Genomic DNA, 24,828 nt, shown 5'->3' on the forward strand with positions numbered 1-24,828 from the left:
ATAATACTACATATATATGAGAAAATTGAGTTCTAAAATATGTGTACCCCTTGCTACATTTAAATGTTCTGGCCCTTATCCTAAAGATTCTTTTTCGATCCTAAATACTCACGAAAATCCGTACAAGTCTTGGAGAAGCGTAAACTCACGTGTCACAAATTATACAAAAGTGAGCATTTGACATAATTATTGTTTTCCCCAAATTGTGGAAAATTAGCTCTAATTAATTGGTTTTCGAGAATTCAACATAATGCTAGCTTGTATATTTTCGAACGATATCAAGATATTAAAACTAGGGGTATAATAGAACAAAATTTGTTGGAAGTTTTTTGGGAGATTGGTGTTTATAGAAGATGGGGAAGTGAAGGCAAAGGCCTATATAGCCTTGGGAGCAATGGTATGATTTGAATACTTACAGACTACAGTTGCGTTTGAAGCCTTTCAAAGTGTCACATGACATGTAAAAACTTTGTGAAAGATTCATAGGATTTAAAAGAGAGAACTTTCACCCATTAACATGGATATGGGGAAGTACGGCCCTCAACCAAGGACAACTAACTTTGTAAAGCACATACCCAAAAATAGAATAGAAAATGCGCCAAATTCTTAAATGTGTGTGTGCATAATTATTAATGATTATAATCTGCACTTTATGTAGGTTTCTTGGCTTTAACGATTAATAAAGAGGATCCTCATGATTTAGACATTTTATTCTTTTGTGACTCCTAAGTTCTCAATAGTAGCAATTAATAAGGAGCATCCTCATGATTTAGACATTTTATTGTTTTGTGACTCCTAAGTCCTCAATAGTAGTGGTTAATAAGGAGGATCCTCATGATTTAGACATTTGATTCTTTTGTGACTCCTAAGTCTTCAATAGTATTTGTGCACAAGGTAAATCAAAAATTTTATTTAGTATTGAAAATTTGAAACTTTTTTGTGTATAAAGTGAGTAATTAAGATAGTTTGCAGCTATGATGACGCCTTATAAGGTGCAACTTTTTGTTTGTTTTTTCTTGTGCTGATGTGCTTGGGGAGTTTAACATGTTGAATAATAGATTTCGCGAGTAGTGTTGAACTATTACTAGCATCAAGAGAACATCTCAAATCGACGATTGAAACTTTCGATTTCCAAGTTTTTTCTGATGCATTTGCAGTAGATGCATTTCCTTTATATTTCACAAGCAATGTACTTAATGACAATGGATTCATGAGTTTTGTTGATATTGAAGGCATTTCATACTGACATCAATTACATTTGGGTTCAATTTATGAAGGCAATGAACATGAAATATATGGCATGGAAATTGCTCATATGATCCATTTATATCAAAGTTATGTAAGAAAATCGAATATTGTATCATGAGGTTGTTTAAAGAATGACTTCTATATATTTGAAGCTCTGAAGTGAAGTTCTTTTGTCCAAAGTACTATCATAAAGGTTTGGACAAATTAGATGGATACATGAGAGAGTGAGTTACAAGATGAAAACATGCATAAGATTCGGAAAGATGATTGTAATCATGATGAATGGGAGCAATGTTTTCCATGAATAATAATAAAAGTTTGAAGGAAGGTCTTTGTTTTGGCACTATCATTGGTTGCATGTGAAAGACCTTTTTCTAATATGAGTAAGATTACAACTCTCTCTCTCTGGTGAAAATACACAATTATATTACTAAGTGTGTATGAAAACATCTACAAATGGTAGTGTGGTGAAAATGATCAGTTCAACACTAAAACACAATTCGGTGAGCAAGAAAATGCCATGACTTCTTAACAGAGACTAATTAATAACCAAGTTTAAATAAATTGATTACCTATTCATGACCCAAATTAAATAAAGAGCAAATAAACTTTGTGATTAACGATGTTGGTTATGTTCTTAATTATGATTTGAACGATATTTTTTAAATCCTTGCTTACATGTCGTTGGGGTAGATACCTACCCTTCACTTCCTAAGGATGACACAATGAGCAATCCTCTCAAAGACCTATCTCCCAGGACTTTAGGAAAAATTTAAGAAAAGTTGTGAATGATTACACATAACAACATCGCCTACTATTGTGACTCAACTTGATCTATTCATGGTATCCATTGAAGTCAACCATGACTGTCTATGTTTTCCTAAGAAAATGACATATCTCAATGTGAATATGCAAAGATAGGACATGATTTTAGAATGCCTTAGAATTTTTTGCCCTAGTTCTTATGTAGTAGCTATTGCCTTTTTTTGTCCCCTTGATAAGAGAGAGGACAACCATGTAACATGCATAACCATAATTCATCATGAGATAGGTTTTTTGTGTAGTTTTCGCTAATCTTATGATGGGTACGAGTGGCTTAATTCTGAAAGGAACGAGGGCATTAAATGAATTACAATTCTACAGTGTGAGATCAATTATTAAGCATGTTATCACTTGACCACTTTCACATGTACTCGGGTGTATGAACACACCAAGGCGTAGGGCTTTTGCATATATAAGAATGCTAACTACCTTCTTGTAAGGGAGATGGCTCTTATTAGCTTAGCACGAGCGGTCCTCAAGGAACCCAAGGTATGACATGCATCAACACCCGGTGGTATGAGACATATAAAGAGAGAACGAACACATCATGATATGTAGTTAGCACGTGACAAATACCCCATAACCTATATTGTTTTCAAAGGGTATTTCTTGGCAAATATATGCATATCCTTGTATTACACCAATGTGCAATTTGGAATTATTTTTAAGATGAAACCTTAAACATTCTTCTAGAAGTTTGAGATTTTAGAATGCATAACGAAATTAAGGAGATACTACATACATGGAATTTGTTTTTGGATAACTATGGATTGGTGGTCTTGGGAATTTGTAGTGAAGGTCTTCATTTGGAGATTTTGATTGGGGGTTTGCCTTTGGGATTAGCTTTAATCGATGTGGACTAGCACTGGGAAATTGCTTCTTTTGCACCATTCAAGTGGAAGATAATACTCATTGTCTCATACAATGTCTGATTTCGACTTATATTTCCCAAATTTGTCAAGTTTTGTCACGATGTTAATTTGAAGCCAAGACATTGGGTTTTTGCATGATTCACATAGGTTGACCTAGAATCAAAGATGGAGATCATTTTCCTATTTCTTAGGTATTGAGAATTGCGTCATAATTGGGATATGCATTTTCGTATTTTGATGGTAGCCATGGAGTCGAAGCATATCTATGAGGGAGTAGTAATGTGGCAATTTTCTTGACCCGGGCATGTAGAAATTCTTTCTTGGGTGGAGTATTCGTCTTGCCTAGTATCAATTCAACTTGTTAGTTCCACTTTGATTACCATTGTAGTGTTTTTCACACACATTTTATCTGTATACCTATGTGTGTGTGTGTGTCTCTCTCTCTCTCTAATTGGTGTAAGCCTATATTCCTTCAATTAGGTTTTTGCACATATGGAGAACAATGAATTGATGCCTCATTTCTGAATTCTTTTTGAATTCTTGAGGTATTGTGGGGATATACAGTTCAATTGGAATATGTAGGAATGCCACATTCACTCTTGATTCGCAAAGTTAGGGTGAGAAAGTATACTGCAAAGTTAAAAAGGGCTTCTTTTGGGGCAATTGACCGTGCTAAAGAAGTCACGGAATGTCAACCCATGAAGAGAGAGAGAGAGAGAGAGCCCTGCCAGGTCAGATATATATCATCAGATTCGCCATTTGAACTAGTGTGTAGGGTGGGATTGAGTTTGTAGTCGTAGTCGTAGCAGTACATAGTATTTAGATCCGTAGAAGGGCGCTTTTTCTGTACATATTTTGTTGTACGTTTTTTTTCCTCCAAAGAAGGAGCTACTTTTCCATTAGTTAGGAGGAGAGATATTTTGTTATGAGAGTTAGTCATGGGGGATGAGAGAGAGAGAGAAAAAGAAAGATATATTAACGTCTTGTAAGGACAAAATTGGCCCATGGGGCAAATGGTTTACAACAAAAAATGGGATATTTACCCATTTCATTGAAAGTAAAAATTAAAATAAAAACAAAATAAAAATAGAGTTTTAAGCTAAATAGTTCTAGTAAAATAACAAACAAGTTCTATATGAAAAACATGTTCTACGATGAAAATGATGTTTTACTAGGCCTAATTTCATTTCCATCCAAGTCTGTCGAAGAGAAGGGGGAGATCAAAGGGGAAGAGAGACAGACAGACAGACAGACAGGGAGACTGGTTTGGTTTGGTTTGAGCCAAAACCGGTCCCATTGTGAGAGAGAGACCGGTTTGGTTCGGAGCTGAAACCGGTCCCATTGTGAGAGAGAGACTGGTTGGGTTCGGTTTGAGCCGAAACCGGTCCCATTGTGAGAGAGAGACCAGTTTGGTTCGGTTTGAGCCGAAACCGGTCCCATTATGAGAGAGACCGGTTAGCTTCGGTTTGAGCCAAAAACGGTTCCATCGTGAGAGAGAGACCGGTATGGTTCGGTTTGAGCCAAAACCGGTTCCATTGTGAGTGAGAACGGTTTGGTTCGGTTTGAGCCGAAACGGTCCCATTGTGAGAGAGAGACCGGTTTGGTTCGATTTGAGCCGAAACCGGTCCATTGTGAGAGAGAGAGAGAGAGAGAGAGAGAGAGAGAGAGAGAGAGAGAGAGAGAGAGAGAGAGCGGTATGGTTCGGTTTGAGCCGAAACCGGTATAGATAGATGGAGAGAGAGAGAGAGAGAGAATGGAGACCATGGAAGCTTCTTGGAAAGTCCTGCAATACGACTTTCTGGTTTTGTCTGAATTGCGACTTTCTGCTAACTCCAGCAAAATCAAACAGATTCAAAAGGTATATGTCTTCTTATTTATACTCATACATGCAGACAGAAAGAGAACAGAACTAAACAGAGAGCCTCTTCTTCTGTTCTCTCTTATTGTCTACATCTCTCTCTCTCTCTCTCTTTCTTTGTGAGTTTCTCGTATCCAATCCAATCAAATGATTGCATGTCGTTGTGTATCCATTCATTGCTTCCTTTCATTTCATTTCAATCACTGCTCATCATTCTTTTACGAGAATTAGTTCATTCATTCTACTGTGTGAAAAAAATCTACGAAACCCCCCGGGCCCAATTTCTCGGCAATATAGCATATAGCATATTCATTTCATGGATTGGTTACAAATGCAGGTTAATAATAATATGCCGTGTTTCTCAAGTCCTGTAACTTTGCTTTTCTTCTCCCTCTGTTTTATTTCAGCATCTGTCACATGCTCTCTCCTTGCATAATTTGCTGGGCCAGTGCCAGGTTGATCTCCCATCTCCATATATCCCAGATTTTCTATTTTTATTTGTCTGGGATCGATTCCCACATAACCTACATTTAAAAAATCGGACTTTATGATAATCAAACTAGTTGTGTGATAAATCTTTTTTGAAAAGTTTGCTCTTGTTTTTATATGTCTCCAAAAAACTTTCAGCCTAGATATTTTTAAACTGCAAAGAGTTCTCATGGATTTAGGTTCAATTCCCACCATGAATTTGAGTATATCATAAAAAGTCAGTTCAGAAAGTTATTTGAACTTTTCCTCTATTATGTATCCACTCTGGTCATCAGTTTAGTTAATTGCATCCGTTCTCTCTTCCAATACATAGTTTTTGGACCAAGTCTTACATGACTGGCATCTACCATTTCACTTTCATATAAGGAATTGATTGCAAAAACTTTTGGAATTTTTTCTCTTGTTTATACTATGCCCACAGAGGCGCTTATTAAGTCATCTTATAGGTGTACCATTTCATATATGATGCAGTTTCCTGATGGCTATCATTATGTCTGATATTCATTTCCCAAGTATATATTTCATGAATTCTGTGTGTTCTAATAAAAATCCGAAGACAAATATACATGTGGCCAAGGCATAACTCTCTATTTGCCATATCGTTTTCTTCTCGGAAGCTCTGCCGCTAATAATTGAGCATTGTGTTTCACAGATGTTGTCGCTTGCTCTATCAAGAAACCTATAAGGAATAAAATATAAAAGATTGAAAGTGCTATAAGGGTGGAAAGCAATCAAAAGTGAAACGTCCATACCCAGTTCCCTATCACAAACCAGGAAATTCTCCAGGTTCTGGTCCAAGTGACCCTGAATATCCTCCGAGGATGCAGGTTAATCGACAGAATAATAATTGGTATAGTCAGATCATTGACAATTATAAGTCACTTGAAGAGGTTTGATCTCTCTCAATTGTGCATTGCATTTTGCTTCACAAATTTAGGCTTGGATTGGGAACAATTTTTCCACCCTCAATTCCAAATTGCTCAATATTCTATTTTATACTACATAATTTGGCAGGTTACAAAGGCTTTGAGAGAATCAGGTCTTGAGTCATCTAACTTGATTGTAGGAATCGATTTCACTAAAAGCAATGAGTGGAAAGGTTTATTAATAGTTTTTCATTGTAGTTAAATTTTAAGGCATATTTGGGTTCATGATTCTATGTGGTATGGAATCCCACTGATTAATCTATTGCTTTGTAGGAATAAACTCATTCAATGGAAGAAGCCTGCATGCAATTAGTAACATTCCTAATCCTTATGAACAAGCCATCTCGATAATAGGCCGAACCCTTTCCCCTTTCGATGAGGATAACCTTATACCGTGTTTTGGATTTGGGGATAGTGAGTTGAATATCCTTTTTAACTAGAAATCCATGATAAATAAAATGTTCGACCTTATGTGAAGACTTATTTGTGCCAATGTAAGCACTCAGCCTATATTTTTCTATGTGTATATTAGCATACATCTCTCTCTCTCTCTCTCTCTTACATTAGTTTATACACACACACACATCTATCTATCTATCTATCTATCTATCTATCTATCTATATAAAAGTTTAATGTGTACATTATTAAGGGAATGTGTTTGCATTACAGTTACCACGCATGATCAGCACGTATTTAGCTTCCATCAAGATAACCGGCCTTGTAATGGTTTTGAGGAAGCCCTTGCAAGATACAAGGAAATTGTTCCCCACATAAGATTGGCTGGTGAGTTGCAATTGCCTTATTCAAGGTCAGTAAGTAACCTTAGTGATACATACATACATACATACATATATATATATATATATATATATATATATTTATTTATTTATTTATGTATGTATGTATGTATGTCTGTATGTGTGTGTGTGTGTGTGTGTGTGTGTGTGTGTGTGTGTGTGTGTGTGTGTGTGTGTGTGTGTGTGTGTGTGTGTGTGTGTGTGTGTGTGTGTGTGTGTGTGTGTGTGTGTGTGTGTGTGTGTGTGTGTGTGTGTGTGTGTGTGTGTGTGTGTGTGTGTGTGTGTGTGTGTGTGTGTGTGTGTGTGTGTGTGTGTGTGTGTGTGTGTGTGTGTGTGTGTATGTCTGTATGTATGTATGTATATGTCTGTGTATGTATGTATGTGTGTGTGTGTGTGTGTGTGTGTGTGTGTGTGTGTGTGTGTGTGTGTGTGTGTGTGTGTGTGTGTGTGTGTGTGTGTGTGTGTGTGTGTGTGTGTGTGTGTGTGTGTGTGTGTGTGTGTGTGTGTGTGTGTGTGTGTGTGTGTGTGTGTGTGTGTGTGTGTGTGTGTGTCTGTGTGTGTGTGTGTGTGTGTGTGTGTCTGTGTGTGTGTGTGTGTGTGTGTGTGTGTGTGTATGTCTGTATGTATGTATGTATATGTCTGTGTATGTATGTATGTGTCTGTGTGTGTGTGTGTGTGTGTGTGTGTGTGTGTGTGTGTGTGTGTGTGTGTGTGTGTGTGTGTGTGTGTGTGTGTGTGTGTGTGTGTGTGTGTGTGTGTGTGTGTGTGTCTGTGTGTGTGTGTGTGTGTGTGTGTGTATGTATGTCTGTATGTATGTATGTATATGTCTGTGTATGTATGTATGTGTCTGTGTGTGTGTGTGTGTGTGTGTGTGTGTGTGTGTATGTGTGTGTATGTGTGTGTATGTGTGTATGTGTGTATGTGTGTCTGTGTGTCCATTTTTAACTTTTACTGAATTCCTTTGTGTTGCAGGACCAACATCTTTTGCACCAGTGATTGAAATGGCAATTGACATTGTTATACAGAGTGGTTGTCAGTACCATGTATTACTAATAATAGCGGATGGCCAGGCATGTTTTGGCCTATCGATGATTATGTTAGGTTGAACTACATATGCATATGCATATATACTTGTTAATCTTTACATTTTCCCATTTTCATAAGGCCAGGTGACTAGAAGCATCGATACTGATTCGGCGAGGCTAAGCCCACAAGAGCAAAGTACGGTAGATGCTATAGTTGCAGCAAGGTAATTGGTGATAGTCAAGAATATATAACATAAATAATGAGAAATCAACTTTCATCAAAACTATACATATGATAACAATATAAGCTGTAGTGCTTGAATTCTTAAAAAGGAACTTGTATGTTCCTTAAGTGTGTTACCTCTCTAGACATCTGGATTGGTGCTAGCTGTAAATGGGTGACTGGCCAGTGTGAAAAATCCATGTGAACATGGCCACTTATAAGCAAATGGGGCTCACCATATTATTTCTTCATTAGAGGCCAATATCTAACACGGTTAGAGGTCAAAATAATGAATCAGAAAAGCTATGTGCCATGTGTTCTAATACGTCCAGCTGAATGAACAAGAGCACACAAGCAATTACAATTAACCTATGAATATGACAATCTGATCTAGGAGTCTGAACCACATGACCAGCTGATGTTAACTGCAAACTTCCATTTGCACTAAAAAGAAAAAGGCAGCTTTTTATAAAGTTTTCTTGAATATAACCGTCAATATGCTTATCTGAATCTCTGATAAAACCCAAAATATTTAATAATATAAGAAATACCCAAACAAGGTTTAAATGCAAAATACAGTGAGTATCCACTCTCTATTGTGCTCGTTGGGGTTGGCGATGGCCCGTGGGACACAATGATAAAATTTGATGACAACATTCCTCAACGCAATTTCGATAACTTTCAGGTAAGATCTCCCACCTCTTCTTCTTATATATAGATTATATTGTGCCAAAGAGTTCCATCTTCTAATAAGAATGACGTAATGCTGAAATTTTCAAATGGTCTTTTTATCTATTTGCTGTAGTTCGTTAATTTTACCGACATCATGTCCCGAAACAGATCACGTGAGCAAAGGGAAGCAGCATTTGCTCTAGCAGCTTTAATGGAGATACCGTTACAATACCAAGCTGCCATTTCATTAAATCTCTTGAGGTACTGTTTTGCTAGAAAAGAACTATTTACTTAAAGAATGCATTTGCATAATAATACATTTTAACTGAGTTATTATGATGATAAATAGTTTTTGGGAATCTCAAAGAAGGAACATTTTGAGAATCTCGTAAAAGAATGAAGGGGTATGTATTTTGGTTAAAGTTTCTTGATTTGTTTTCTTTATTTTCCTATGTTTTAGTCGGACAACAAATAGAAGCCCAAGATGCCATCCTTTACCTACTCCAGCTCCAGCTCCACGGAGAATGTAGCTCAAGAAGTACATTATAGATTGCAAAACAAGAATTATCCATTCATCTGCCATTACATGGATGGATGTGCTCTGCCCTTATGCTTAAAATGAGGCGATTGTAATATATACTTATGTAAATGCCATATGGACTGATCCGCAAATGTAACATTTAACATGTGCCTACCGGATGCTTGGCTTATGATTTCTGAGATACTAATATCTATTTTTAGCCAATTCCTGCTGTAACTATACTTGTATGGTAGGTATCTTTGATCCTTTGAACTCCTTGTTTTATTCTCAGTAGTTGAGCAAGAAATAAAAAGCTTAACATGTTTTGTTGGTGCCTACATGTTAGAGTATATACAAAAAAACAAATCGGAATTATGCTTATTATTGTATGATTCTCTGTGATGTCTCCTTATTTAGGTGAAAATCTATGTTTAAGGTGTGAATTGTTGTACCCAGAATCCCGAGATGATCTGTAGTTATGTGAAAAGCTGTATTAAGGTCCAAAATTTGGCACTCAAACCTTCGACTCTTGGTTAAGATGTGTGACTTTGGCGCCCCAATCTCATCATATTTTATTTTGAATTTTACTACTAATCAAAATTGTTCCCATGGATTACTTGGTTTATGCAACATTGAAGGATGCCCTCATATCACTCTTGTGTTGGTCATGTGCTTGCCACAATTGCTTGTTTTATCCATTGAATTTCCTAAGGATTTCCTCACATCAGTCCAGTGTGCTCATCATGTGCATGCTACAATCACTTGTTTTATGCAACTTTTGCCAAAGCAAGTGCTTGTATCATTCTTGTGCATGCCATAATTACTTGTTTTATTCAAGGATTCACCGAAGCACAAATCCTTGCATCAGTTGTGGGTGTCTTGTTTAGTTAGTGATTTGCCAAAGCATGTCCTCACGTTGGTTGTGTGTGGTCATGTGGATTGAAGTTGAGATGAATGGTTTTTGGTTGAAGAGGAAAGCAAGATTTTTTTAAACAGTATGCATTTTTATATAACCATATTTGTAGTTCTTATGGATATCTAGTTGAATACTATCATGTCCGGTTCCTAAATACAGCTTTTTCATTGATAAGAGTTGTGTATGAAACAATGCATTGTCATATGCATAAATTGTTAGCATTAATTATCATGTCCATCTTCTTAAATGGGTGATTATTATTTTGCTATGAGGGCTAGCAACAACGGTGTGCATGATTATTCCAAACTCGAAATGTGATTGGAAGTGCGAGAAACCTAGAACATCAAGTGGCAATAGGATGAGATGATAGAGTGGAAGTGAAGGTTTTGCTTGAAGCGAGAGTTAGCCGAAGTTTGGTTGCTTGGAAATTTTGGATGCCAACAATAAGTGCACCCCAAAGTAAAATAGAAATGATCATAAGAACAATCATGCAAGTTCTCAATTTGTTGTACCGGATAGATCTCAACTACAGAATTCAACAATGATAAATACTTCATGCTATCACAACCTTTGCTTATGGCTTAACCTACACCAAAACACAATATATCAGTAGTTTAATAAAGCACATGATTCTGGATTGGAAGAAAGGTTTGCATTAAAATTTATAGAATATCGAGTTGTAAACTACGTGCACAAAGCTACTAGACGTAAATTAAAACATGTTTTCGAGCAACGCCAATTCCATCAACAAACATGTTATCCACAAACAATGATTCTTTGGGAAACCATGTCATCAACTCCATGAGACACACATGTTGTGTGGAGAAATGGCTAGTTCAAGGAAATAATTTGCATGGAAAAGATCAAACTTACACAAGGATGGATCGAACGCATTTATTTTCTTCCATTTGTAGAAATATATTTTTCCAATAGCATAAAGGAAATCCTATGCATACCTACAAGGAAAGAGGTAGTACAAAATTATGTAGTGTCTTCTTTTATCTACCTTTCTTTCACCTCTTTTCATCTTTATTCCTCATTTTCACTAACTTTTATATTGTGCATTGTCTTTATTCCTTTAGTAGTGTAACTTTCTTAAAGCTAGTTAGAGAATAAAGATCTCCTGAAAAGTTCGGATGCCTATCATATGGGTACGAGCCATAAGGAGTATGCATGTCCTGTATAGGCAAATGCGAGATGGATTTAGGATTCTTGAAGTGAAAAAATCAAATGCTCAAGCTCAATTCGCACGAAATGAATAACCACCAAGTTTGAACATCCATAATGAATGATTCTAAACCACATTCCTACTTACGAGGTCTAAACTCCAAAGTTCCAGATGCGATGCACATAGTTTTTATCTCTCTTTAATCATTACCCAATTCTTTCTTTTGCGCGAAGATGGCTACCAATGTTGGTATAAATTTCTATTTCTTATGGGCAAATCTATAGTCATGGTTTAGTATAGTCTTCCATTGATACCAAATTTGTTTCCTAACTTCAGATTTCTTGTTGTAGTTTCGAACTTCCACAACCTCGTAAATTTAGTGGTATAAGTTTAGAACTTTCTTTGAGCAAGTGAAGCATCGGAGAGGAGGAGGTCCCGCCGAAGAAGAAGAAGACGAAGAAGCTTTGTGGCCCTCGAACAATTGGGCCTCCGTTCTCTCAAAGTCCGTGATCAATCTGGTTTTTTATTGCAATTCGTTGGGCAGATTCCCTCTCCAAGGCGAATCTGATGTCATTGTCCAAGGTCATGAAACCTTATTTGAGAGATAAGTAGGAATGCTTTTGGCACTTGGCTTTATTCCATGTGAATATCATTTCAAGTTCTGTCTAGATTCTATCAAAATCACTTGTTTACTATATGGCATTCAATTTTTTTGGACTATAATTACCTTGTGCATAGGAAGGATCTTGAAAAACCTTGAAGACAAAGTTGAGATTTACTTCATTACAAACACTCTTGAAGGAAGGACCATGATAAACCCCTCACTTACATTCCTTATCAATCACAACTTGTTGGGAAACACAAGACACCCAATGAATTCTTTGAAACAACTCTAATGATATAGTCTTCCTTGTGCAAAAGAAAAGAGTCACTTGAAAAAATTGCCACAAGCTCCAATAAAAGCATTAAGAGCAAAAGACAATGTCTCTAGAATTTTGTCTAAATCTTGAAGCGTTGAGGTTCATACCAAAATCTAAGTAATTTCCCAATCTTGCCAACCTCACCAAGATTAAGTGATTTGCTTTCTTTGATCAAACTTATCAATGGGTCTTTAGTATAATTATTGTTCTCTAGTAGTACTTTAGTCAATGTGTTACAAGTAGCAATGGGCACGGTTCGGTTTCGGTTCAATTCGGTTTCTTGACATTGAAACCAAACGAAACCAAACCGGTGATTCATAATAAAAACCAAACCAAACCATTTAAAAATTTTGAAGCCATTTAAACCAAACCGTTTAATAGGTAGGAGAAACCAAACCGTTTACGTAAAATGTAGAACCAAACTAAACCGGTTTATCAAAAATCAAAACCAAACCAGTTTATCATACATCATAACCAAACCAAATCAAAGACCAGAACACTATAAAATAAAAGAAATTTACAACACATTTTTTGAAAATTGCTAATTTGTGAAAAATGATAAGATATAACATAAAAAGATAAATGTTTTTTGGAATGATAACAAAAATCCATACAATAGAGTTCAAACTTCAAATCTATATATGTTGAAATCCATATATGTAACTTAAGAACAACAATCCATATAATAGAGTTCTAAATCCATAGGACCATATATGTAAACTTAATCTAGCCTTTTGTTTCCAATGTTTGAATAAGGGATTCCTAAAAGTATAAAATACGCAAAAGACTTAAGTAATTCGTAATAACAAATCTAAAGCATCGAATAAAAAACAAAATAGTAATTAGTATGTAATAAAAATTACAATGACTTTGAAGATCTCCAATTGCAAACTCTATTGTCGTTAACTTGTCAAAAATCAACATGATTCCTGTACATATAAAATACATAAAAACCAGTAAGTAATTATTAATAAAAATATTTTAAGTAAAGACTCAAATAAAAAACAACCAAGTAACAAGTATGCACACCTTAATTTTCCTTTGACTATCATGTAGTATGTAATCTATTACCTCGTCTTCAGCAACAAGATCATCCAAATTCATTGTTAGTTTTGCATAAGTGGTGTGAAAATTATGTATCAACTGAACATTACATTCTTTTAAAACATCCATCCATGATGGAATGCACATTTCAGCTTTGAAAGTGCACGAATGTAGTTTGATCCTGTTATCAAAGGTCATTTTTGTTGCCGAATTAGCCTCTTCAACAGGTACTGATGATGCTAGTATAGTGAGGTAATCACATGCCATCCTATATAGTGAAGGCATTCCCAATTTATTATCATTCCACCATTGTAAAGGATCCTTGTTCGTGCCAGCCGAAGGAAGTCTCATAAAGTGCTCAGAAACCTTTCTATACATACATCTACAGAGACATGAAGGAGCCACAACAAGGAACGAAGCCATCGGTTCCTACATCTCAGGCCCACTCGGTTATGAATAGAGCCTATAGGAGGAAAGACTATGATTATATCTCAGGTTTTAATCTAACGACGCAATCGGGCCTAATGTCATCTAAAACAAATACTGATCACTTCCATCACATATTTGATAGAGAAAGCGATTCCTTATTCACAGAAAGCTCTCTTGAGTCAGGTACTATCCCTAGCTTTGCAAGCTCTACGAGCTTTGCCTCAGGAGAAAGCTATACAAAGAATTCTATGGAATATTTAGAAGCAAAGAATGATCATCATCGTTCTCCCTATCTTGTTAGCCCTTCAAATTCTATTCAAATGGATGGAAAACACCCTGAACTACATGTGGAATTGAAAGAAAAGTGTTTATATGCAAATGGATATATTCATTTAGAGGAGAGTACCATAGAAGGTGACGAAGTACACGTCGAGATGATAGAAAAGGCAAAACAAGAGAAAATGGATGAAAAACATCGCGAACTACCTGTCGAGATGATAGAAAAGGTGTAGAGAAACAAAGACAAGGAGATAGAGAAAGAAAGAAGGATGAATTCTGTTATTTTTATTTCCTGTTGCTCTTCTCTCCTCAATTAGAGAGAGGCGTGTGTTCTTTTCATATATGATACATGTGACTCTTCATATCAAGAGTGTAACTGTTTATTTTTAATTATTTTACAATTTTATTCTCTTCCTTATATTTTCCAACACTCCTCCCTAAGGAAAATAATCAAAATTCTAAGCTTTTATATTCGGTTTTTGTATGATTGAGTAGTTCAATGTTTTTGCAACATTGTAGATGTTTATGACTTGCTACTAGCTTTGTTAAGAAATCTGCCCACATCAAAGTTGATGGCATAAACTTTATGTTGATCTTCTTTTCTTCAATCATGTCTCTTAAGAAATGGTGCTTGAAAGATATGTGACGTATATTGTCGCTAATTCTTGGGTTGCTTGCCAACTTCAAGCATGATTGATTGTCGTAGTAGATTTCTATTGGTTTTTCTTCAGCAAAATTTATTTCTTCTAATATGGCTTTTAGCCAAATTCCTTCTTTTGCAGCTAGGGTAGCGGCAACATATTCCGCTTTTGTCGAAGATAGTGAAACCGTAGTTTGTCCTTTTTTTTTACCTCCACGCAATCGCTCCTCTTGCAAAGGTGTAAACGTAGCCACTTTTGGGTTTTCGGTCATCCACATCTCCTCCCCAATCGGCGTCGGTCCATCCATGAAGCGCAGTTGAGGGGTTTGCCCATCCACACAATTTTGGTTGGATTGACTCCGAATGCATGGATTGAAAAGTAAGACACAAGTGTTTAGTATGTTTAAGATATCTAAGTATTCTCTTAAGTTCTTGCCAATGTTTGGGGCTAGGGTTCGTCATAAATCGTGATAGTAATTATTATAGATCATAGCACTAATGTAAGCTTAAGATAAGGATAAAGAATTGAAAGATAGAAAGGAGAAAGAGAAAGAAGGGTGCCGATCCACCCGACCACCCCCGAGCGAAAGGATCGAGACGGACTCGAGCCTCGATCGGCGTCCCATACCACCGCCGTGGCGTCGAGTCGTACCTGGTGCTGGCGCGCTCGCTACAAGAGTTGACCCACCACACGAGCAGAGTCTCGATGTAGTCAAAAGATGATCAAATGAGGGTAGCTAGGCCTCTTATTTATAGCGATACCCAAGGCCCCCAGGCAAGTTCACACTTGACCTAATGGGTTGTCTCAATCCCGAGGATTAAAAGTAATCCTCCCCTTCTTCACACTCTCGTTTAACCCTCACACTTATCCACGTGTATAGAATACTACGGTAAATTCTTACCACGGGATATTATATGGTCATGCCCGTAACATACTCCCCCTCTTTAAAACATTGCACTCTTGCAATGGAAAGTTAGGGAAGTTAGTTCTAAGCGTATTTTCGCGTTCCCATGTGGCATCTTTTATTGATTTATCCATCCATTTTATTTTAAATTCTCGGATTTCTTTAGTACGTAATTTTTTTGTTTTAACATCGAGAATTCTTTCTGGTACATGTGGTTTAGAAGATAATTCTTCAGAAGTAACCAGAGTTTCAGTCGTAACTGTATTGTCGCCAGAACCTAGAAGTTCTTTTAGACGACTCACATGAAAGACTGGATGAATTCCAACACCATCGGGAAGAGCGAGACGATAGGCTGATGACCCAATGCGTTTGAGGACTGTAAAAGGTCCACAAAACCGTGGGGCTAACTTAGCGCACTTACCCGTAGACAATGTCTTAGAATTGTGAGGTACACGTAAAAATACCTTCTGTCCAGGGTTGAATACACGAGGTTGCCTATGATGATCGGCATAAAAACGCGCTCTATCTTGAGCTGTTTTTATATTATCTCGTGCAATATGCAACATATCTTGCATATCCCGAAGAAAGTTTTGCGTACTTCGCAACTCATCATGATGTATAGTAACATCAATCGGGGCTCGTGGCTGAAAACCATACATCAACATAAAAGGACTATATCCCGTCGACGTATGCTTGGAGCTGTTATAAGCAAACTCCAAAATAGGGAGATAACGTTCCCATTTTGTTGGTTTTGCACCAACGTATGCTCGAAGCATGTCCTCAATAATTTGATTTAATCGTTCTGTCTGTCCATCGGATTGAGGATGATCCGTGGAGCTCATGCTCAACGTAGTTTCTAACTTCTTAAAGACTTGCGTCCAGAAGTCACTAGTAAACTTTGGATCTCGATCACTCACGATATCCATCGGTAACCCATAAAAACGAAACAATTCGTCAACAAATTGGTAAGCCAATTCAGGAGCTGTTACCGTGGTTTTAGTAGCAATAAATCTGGCCATTTTAGTTAGTCGATCAACGACAACCCAGATGGCATCATGACCTTTTTGGGTGCGAGGAAGGCTAACAATAAAATCCATGGATATACTTTCCCACTTATTATTGGGAATGTCCAAGGGATGTAAAAGTCCTGCGGCTTTAAGTCGCTCGGCTTTGTTAACCTGACACTGGTGACATTTAGTCACATAGCTATGTATGTCAGGACGCATCTTAGGCCAATAAAATTGAGTGGAGATGAGAACGAGTGTACGATGTATTCCAGGGTGCCCTGCTGAGGGTGCATCATGGCATTCAAAAAGAATCCTCTTTTTGACCTCGGGTAAATCTGGAACACAAACCTTCCCATTACGGTAGAGCAAACCGTTAGCAATGTGGAAGTATTCCTTCGAGGATGTGGTGGTGTCTGTTCCAGACTCAACTCTTGCCCAGTATTTTGCGAAATAACTGTCATCAGGATACTTTCCTCGAAGGTGATCATAAAGATCTGATGATATTTCAGTGAAGCTAAGCGTGTTAACTTCACGGATGCGACTTAGTGCATCAGCGACAGTGTTCATGGAACCTTTACGATATCGTATGGAAAAATCAAAGTCCTGGATGAGATCAGCCCATCGTGCCTTACGACCTTTCAGGTCTTGTTGGACACAAAAATATTTCAAGGACTCGTGGTCCGTAGTTACCACAAAGTGATTTCCATAAAGATAATGGCGCCATGTTTTGAGCGCATGTATAACTGCAAATAATTCCTTTTCTTGAACGGTATACCGACATTGAGCAGAATCAAGTTTCTTACTCTCAAATGCTATTGGTTTACCATCTTGATACAAGACAGCACCTATAGCATAATCGCTTGCATCGGTTTCAACCTCAAAAGGTTTTGAAGGATCAGGTAAAAGAAGTGAAGGAGCCTTGTAAACTAGGTCCTTGAGTTCCTCAAATGCAAGGTCTAGTGTAGCATTCCACACAATAGGTTTTGTAGACTTACGCGTTTGACCTTTTAAAAGATCAGTAAACGGCGTCGTCAATTGGGAGTAATTACGAAGAGACTTTCGCAAAAACCCCACAAAACCAAGGAATGATCGAACTTCTCGAATATTCCGAAGAGTGGGCCAAAGCTTGATTTTCTCAATGCGAGAAGGATCAATTTCAACTCCTCGTTCGGTTATGAGATGTCCTAGATAAGTAATTGATTTCTTGAAGAACTCACATTTTGAGATCTTCGCATAAAACTGTTTGTCACGCAATGTTTGTAAAACAAAGCGGACATGTCTAGCATGTTCTTGTAATGTACGGCTATAAACTAAAATATCATCCAGGAAAATAACGACAAATTTTCCAAGTTGTTCTCGGAAAATGTCATCCATTTCTTGTTGAAAAGTAGCCGGAGCATTGGTCAAACCAAAAGGCATAACCAAAAACTCGTAATGGCCATAGCGCGTACGAAATGCCGTTTTAGGAACATCGTCCTCACTTATTCGTATTTGATGGTAGCCAGTACGGAGATCAAGTTTCGTAAAATACCGAGCTCCCTGGAGACGGTCAATTAGATCGTCAGCCCGGGGCAATGGATACGAATTCTTGATCGTCACTTTATTCAAGCGTCGGTAATTAATACACATACGCCATGTGCCCTCTTTCTTTTTAACCAAGAGAACTGGTGCACCCCATGGAGATTTACTATAACGTATATAACCCATTCGTAAATAGTCCTTGAGTTGCTTAGATACCTCATCTTCTTCGGATCGACTTAAGCGATACGGAGGTATACTTATTGGTGCAACACCAGGTACAATATCTATACGATGGTCTATATTACGTTTAGGAGGTAACCCATCAGGTAGTTCACTTGGAAAAACATCATGAAAATCATTTAAGATTTCATCAAGTTGTTGTTGTTCAAAATATGTTAATTGAATCGGGACATTATCGATATTGTAAACGTGAATGTCCGGATCAAGTACACAATAAAATAACGTAGAACAAGACAACTCGGATATTGATGGACACGAGGAAACAATCGAGAGGGATTGTTTTTTTACACATTGAATAAAATGCGTACAATCGTTCAGTACAAAAGAAATGGAATGACGAACCCAATCAATAAATAAAGAAGAGTTTTTATTATAAAACCAGGGATAACCCAGTATTACATCGGTGGTACAAAGATTCATTACATGGAAGTCTACTTCCTCTATATAAGTATCAATAGAAATTCCTAATGAATGAATCGCCCCGTTGATGTATTGTACTCTTCCATCAGCCAAGTGCACCGTGTAGGTGTGATCACTTACGGTGGGTTGGATTCCCCATATCTGAACCAAACGATCATTCACAAAATTGTGTGAGCTTCCCGAATCAAATAAAAACTGTACGGGAGATCCATTGATATACCCGTTTGCACCTAGTAAATCATTGGGACCCAATACATAGTGAGGGAAAGAACATTGACAATTACTTAAATGATGTGTATAGACCTGAAGGACATTAGGAATCTGACCTTTATGGTCTGCAGCTTTAGCTTTGTTGTCGTGCTCTTTCCGTTGGAGCTTTCGACATTGATCTTTTGTATGACCCTTCTTTTTGCAGAATACACAAAAAGGATGTTGTCGCTTACAATCGCGATCCAGGAATTCGTTGGGTGTCTTGCGTTTCCCAACAAATTGTGACTGCTTAGTCCCGGGCGCTTCGTTGGGTTTGTTATGGTCCTTCTTCGAAGTGCGTTGATAGCGAAGAACTATTTCAACGGCCTCTTCGAAGGATTTTGGATCCTTATCGTGCACTATCCAGTGATAGTCCGAATTGGGGATGCCATTGACAAAACAAGCTATCAACCAATTGTCCCCTTCTAGACCCCATTTTTGGATTTGGGTTCTAGCATGGTGAACATAGTCTTCTAGCGAGGAAAATTTCCTGCTAGAGAGGTTCATTAAAGCTTGTGCTGCCTCGGTTCGAGAGGGAGGTTGCAGAAATTGGCCCTTAAAAACCGTGACAAAATCTGTCCAGGTATCGGGCAATTTCCCCATAGTACGGAGGCCACGCCACCAGGCGGCGGCCTTACCCCCTAGTTCTCGACCGACATATGCAATCTTCGTACTATCTGGCGTGGGATAGAGCTCAAAATGAGACTCCCATCGTCCCAGCCATGTGCAGATTGCTTCTTCGGTTCTTTCCTTTTTGTCTCCCGTAAATGGCTTAACGACAAATGATGGTTCACCTTGTCGCTCATCAGGTCTATTAGTCTCTCGTTGTAGACTAATGACACGTGCCTCAAGAGCACTCTGAGATTGCCGAAGTTCGGTCATCTGTTGAGCGGTGAAACTAAGGTATTGGGTTATTTGTGCCAAATACATCTCAGTGGACATTTGTCCAGGAGGATTCCCTTGAGTTCCTTCCGCTTGAGCGGATGACATCGGGTCGTTAATTTGAGCCATTAAAGATTATTTCTGGAAAAGAAATAGGATAAGGTCAGAGATATAGTCATAACATCATGTCGTGATGTAAACATATCATGGGCGAGCATTAATCGATATCATTATCTCACGTCAATACCCCTCTAGACGTATGAGATGAGGTTCAAGATCAGGTTACTATGGTAACACAAAGGTGTTTTAAAAACCATGGGGGTGACAAATAAATGTCTTTCCCTGATCTCTATATCAATTTTTTCATGGTGGCTCCCCGAGGCTCAACCATGTATGTTCGCGTCATGAATAGTTTATACACGAAAAAAAATGTTAATAATAAACTATGTTTCGGTGCCCACATATGTGGTTTCGGCTCTTTAAGTCCTATTACGAGGACCCCGAGGTGCACTTAGACCTTAAGTCTAAACATGTGTTATAGTCATATGTATCAAGGATGTTGTATGGTCTTGGTCATATTTGAACTCGAGACCTCGAGAACAAATACATTAAACACTTGAGCCAACCAAGTAAGTTGCTCTTCTCGAATGCTTAATGTTTGATGCGTATAAGAGATATGCGAGGCAATTGATCATATATGTTTTTTTTAAAAGAACATATATGTCAAGGTCCTTATTTCGCCCTCATTTACCAAAACTATGTTGGTACGTTACCTAACCTCAAGTCTCGTAATTACGATGGCATATGCTAAAGGGCAACCTAATGGTCAAGCCAAATGAGCCCTCGTTTCGTAGTAGGCTCACGTGGGCCATCACATGGTCACGTCATTACGAATGCCTCTCGTAAGAACGAGCTCATGGTGGCATCGTATCCATGTAACGAGGGAGGGATGTTGGATACGTGCGTCATTGGAGCGACCTCACTTGAAGTGGGTCAAGCCCTACGTACTCAACATCATTTTGGCTATTCGCGTTTCTTTACGTAACGAAATCGAGGTCGTCAACGGGGTTATCAACAATAAAAAAATGTTGAAAAAGGGATGGTGACAACGCCATTCTCACAAAAATGTGAGGACGGCCACCAACATCCTTTTCCCGACAAGGACAACTTTCGATATAATCACGTAATAACGAATATACACATATGTTTACTTATCACATATATACGATCAAATACGTATATATGTTTTTATATTAAATAGCCACAAATGATGTGATCGAGATACGTAATCGAGGTATATACCTCTACGCACACGAAACATCCACAAATAAGAGATCATCGTAATACGCAATGGAGGTATTGACCTCTTACGCATACGAGACCAAACGCATATCGTTTACAACAAATCAAGGTATTAAACTCATACGCAAACGTAACATATGTTCGTGAACGTAATACGTAATTGAGGTATTAACCTCGTACGTATACGACACTCATCACATATTATTAACATGTCAAACGAGGTATTGACCCCGTGCACATATGTAAACGTTTTAGATAATCAATTAAAGACCACTACAACATCATTGATTTAATGAAAAAAATTACATATAAACTAAACACATGATTAGATGGGAGAAGAGAGAATAGAAAGAAAAAATATGGAAAGAGTTACCGAAGTTCTTTGTTGATCGTTGTCTGGATCAAGGCCAACCGCACAACGATCGATCAGCATCAATCAAAAGACAAATGAAAAACAAAGAAACATTAGTACAAAAATCTGATACCAAATATTATAGATCATAGCACTAATGTAAGCTTAAGATAAGGATAAAGAATTGAAAGATAGAAAGGAGAAAGAGAAAGAAGGGTGCCGATCCACCCGACCACCCCCGAGCGAAGGGATCGAGACGGACTCGAGCCTCGATCGGCGTCCCATACCACCGCCGTGGCGTCGAGTCGTACCTGGTGCTGGCGCGCTCGCTACAAGAGTTGACCCACCACACGAGCAGAGTCTCGATGTAGTCAAAAGATGATCAAATGAGGGTAGCTAGGCCTCTTATTTATAGCGATACCCAAGGCCCCCAGGCAAGTTCACACTTGACCTAATGGGTTGTCTCAATCCCGAGGATTAAAAGTAATCCTCCCCTTCTTCACACTCTCGTTTAACCCTCACACTTATCCACGTGTATAGAATACTACGGTAAATTCTTACCACGGGATATTGTATGGTCATGCCCGTAACAGTAATCCTGTACTAAAGCATAAATCTGGTCTCGTGCTACTAACTAGATATCGTATGGAGCCTATTACTTGTCTATAGGGAATGTTTTCCATTTCAGTTTCTTCTATGAGTGATTTTGGACTATCTTCAATGGATAACTTAACTGTGGTAGGAAGTGGGGTAGATATGGGTTTGCAGTGGTCCATGTTAAACCATTTTAGAATATTATCAATGTATCGAGATTGTGAGAGTGAGATTTGTCCTAGACTTGTATTTCTTTTTACTTCTATTCCTAGAAAATGGGTCATGGGTCCAAGATCGGTGATAGGAGAAACTAATTTCAACTCTTGTTTACAAAAATTTAAATAAGATAGAGAATTTGATAATAAGGGAAAATCATCCACATATACTCCTAATATGATGGAGTTGGATGCCGATTTTCTAAGATAGATGTTAGGTTCACTTTTAAGTCTACTATAGCCACATTTTATTAAGAAAGTATGGAGACGATAATAGCAAGCTCGAGGTGATTGTCTTAGGCCGTAGATAGACTTCCGGAGTTTGCAGACGTGTGTTGGAAATTGTGTGTTTTGAAAATAGGGGGGTTGCGCCATATAGACTTCTTCTTCGAGGTCACCATGTAAAAACGCGGTTTGAACATCCAAGTGATGAAGCTCAAGCTTTTGAGCCGCAACGATGGCCACAAGTAGTCGAAAAGATGTTATTCGTAGTGTAGGACTAAAAGTATCTGTGAAGTCTATTCCGGATACTTGTGTGAAACCTCGAGCAACTAATCTTGCTTTGAAACGAACAGGTTGTCCTTGAGGGTCATACTTTATTCGGAGTATCCACTTGCAAGTGATGATCTTACGGTCGGTGGGGGTTTTGTCACTAGGTCCCATGTTTTATTTTTGGTGAGCCGTGGTGCGGATCATGTAAGGAGTGTTCGTCAAGTTGTAGTGGCCAGGAAGTGACATTACCTTGATGGTGTTTATCTGTTTCTATGTTTGTTAAAGAATTGGTGGGACTCTTATGTTTTTGAAGAATATTATCTTCATCAAATAGGACACTTCTACTGAAAAAAAAAGTGTTTGTGTCGGGGTTATATAGGTGATAGGCTTTATAACCGTGGGCATCCCCATAGCCGACAAAGATTGCTTTCTTGGCTTTTGTGTCAAGTTTCTTTCTTTTGGTGTCTGGTATGTGAGCAAATGCAGGACAACCGAATATTTTCAGATTTTGGAGGTGTGGTTTATGTCCATACCAGAGTTCAAATGGAGTGAGGAAGCCTAGTGAGTGATGGTAGACTCGATTTTGGATATAGCAAGTTGTCGCAATAGCTTATTCCCAAAATTTCGATTCTAGTTTTGCAACATGTAGCATGCTGCGAGCAGCATTTAACAAGCTTCTATTTTATCTTTCTGAAGTGCCGTTTTGTTGAGGTGTGTGTGGAACGGACCTCCGATGGTGGATTCCTTGTGATTGGCAGAAATTTATGAATTCCTTTGAGTGATATTCCCCTCCACCATCAGTTTGTAGGGATTTTAGTTTGTGGTTAGTTAGATTTTCAGCGAGGTGAAGGTAATTTTTGAATGCAGATAGAGCTTGATTTTTTGTTTTTAAGAAAGTAATAACGGTGAATTTACTATAATCGTCGATAAAGCTTATGAAGTATATTGATCCACTAATTGATTTTGTAGGAAAAGGGCCGCAGAGATCACTATGGACAAGTTGTAGGGGTTGACTACTTGTGGTTTGTCGGCGTGGAAAAGGATGTTGGGGCATTTTTCCAAGAATGCACCCTTCACAGATTTTCAGGCTTGTGAGGTGGGCTTTTGGAAGGCCTAGTGCCATATTATGAAATTGCATATTTTTTATGGCTTGTAGATGAGTGTGTGCGAGTCGATGGTGCCACAGATTTGTTAAGGTAGATTGTTCATTTGTTGATGTATAGTGTGCTTCTAAAGTGATGGTTGTGGGTGTGCATGGGATGCGATAGAGTCCGTCGTCTAGATGTTTACAGATGTATTTGGTTATCTGTCCATCCGGGGTTTTATGCTTAATTTGTGCATATGTTTCTTCAAACTTTATGGAGGTGCCATTTTTGGTTGCTTGACAGACGGATAGTAGGTTTTTTGTGATTCCAGGGACAAAATAAACATTGTCTACTATAAGAACTTGGTTGTTTTCTAGGAAGAGGTTTATGTCCCCTTTTCCTAAAGCATTTAGCCTACCATTATTACCAAACACGACAGGGATTGGTAATGGTAAGGGGTTATAATTTTTTATGGATTGTCTATTATTTGTCATGTGATGAGTGGCACCAATATCAAAGTACCAGGTGTTGTCAGATTTTTGTTGTGTGTTGATTCCTGCTGTTAAGGCTTCGGCAAGGAATGCTTGCATGAGGTCATCATAAGAGTCGTCAATTTTTTCATTGTTTATTTCAGTTGGGTATGATTCATCTTCTGAAATTTCTTCAGCTAAGTGGGCTTCTACTCGAGATCTAGATCTTTGATATGGTTGTTTAA

General features: G+C 38.0%; 1 protein-coding gene across 2 annotated transcripts; it reads left to right on the forward strand.

Annotated features, from left to right (window-relative positions):
* The first annotated feature begins 4,837 nt into the window (after positions 1-4,837).
* Positions 4,838-9,619, forward strand: LOC147860781 (E3 ubiquitin-protein ligase RGLG2-like). 2 transcript variants are annotated; one of them, XM_087323623.1, is made up of 10 exons: positions 4,838-4,923; positions 5,942-6,179; positions 6,304-6,388; positions 6,489-6,629; positions 6,886-6,999; positions 7,986-8,078; positions 8,178-8,262; positions 8,841-8,946; positions 9,067-9,194; positions 9,394-9,619. In XM_087323623.1, exons 2-10 carry the CDS (start codon positions 6,111-6,113, stop codon positions 9,461-9,463), a joined length of 891 nt encoding a protein of 296 aa, XP_087179749.1. In that variant the 5' UTR covers positions 4,838-4,923; positions 5,942-6,110; the 3' UTR covers positions 9,464-9,619. The 2 variants fall into 2 exon arrangements, with proteins under 2 accessions (XP_087179749.1, XP_087179750.1); XM_087323624.1 differs by lacking the exons at positions 4,838-4,923; positions 9,067-9,194 and having other exon boundaries at positions 5,837-6,179.
* Positions 9,620-24,828: the final 15,209 nt, after the last annotated feature.

This window comes from Azolla caroliniana, unplaced genomic scaffold (assembly GCF_043228905.1).
Source record: "Azolla caroliniana isolate FFs.n. ecotype wild unplaced genomic scaffold, voAzoCaro1.0.p SCAF_8, whole genome shotgun sequence".
Lineage (NCBI taxonomy): Eukaryota > Viridiplantae > Streptophyta > Polypodiopsida > Salviniales > Salviniaceae > Azolla > Azolla caroliniana.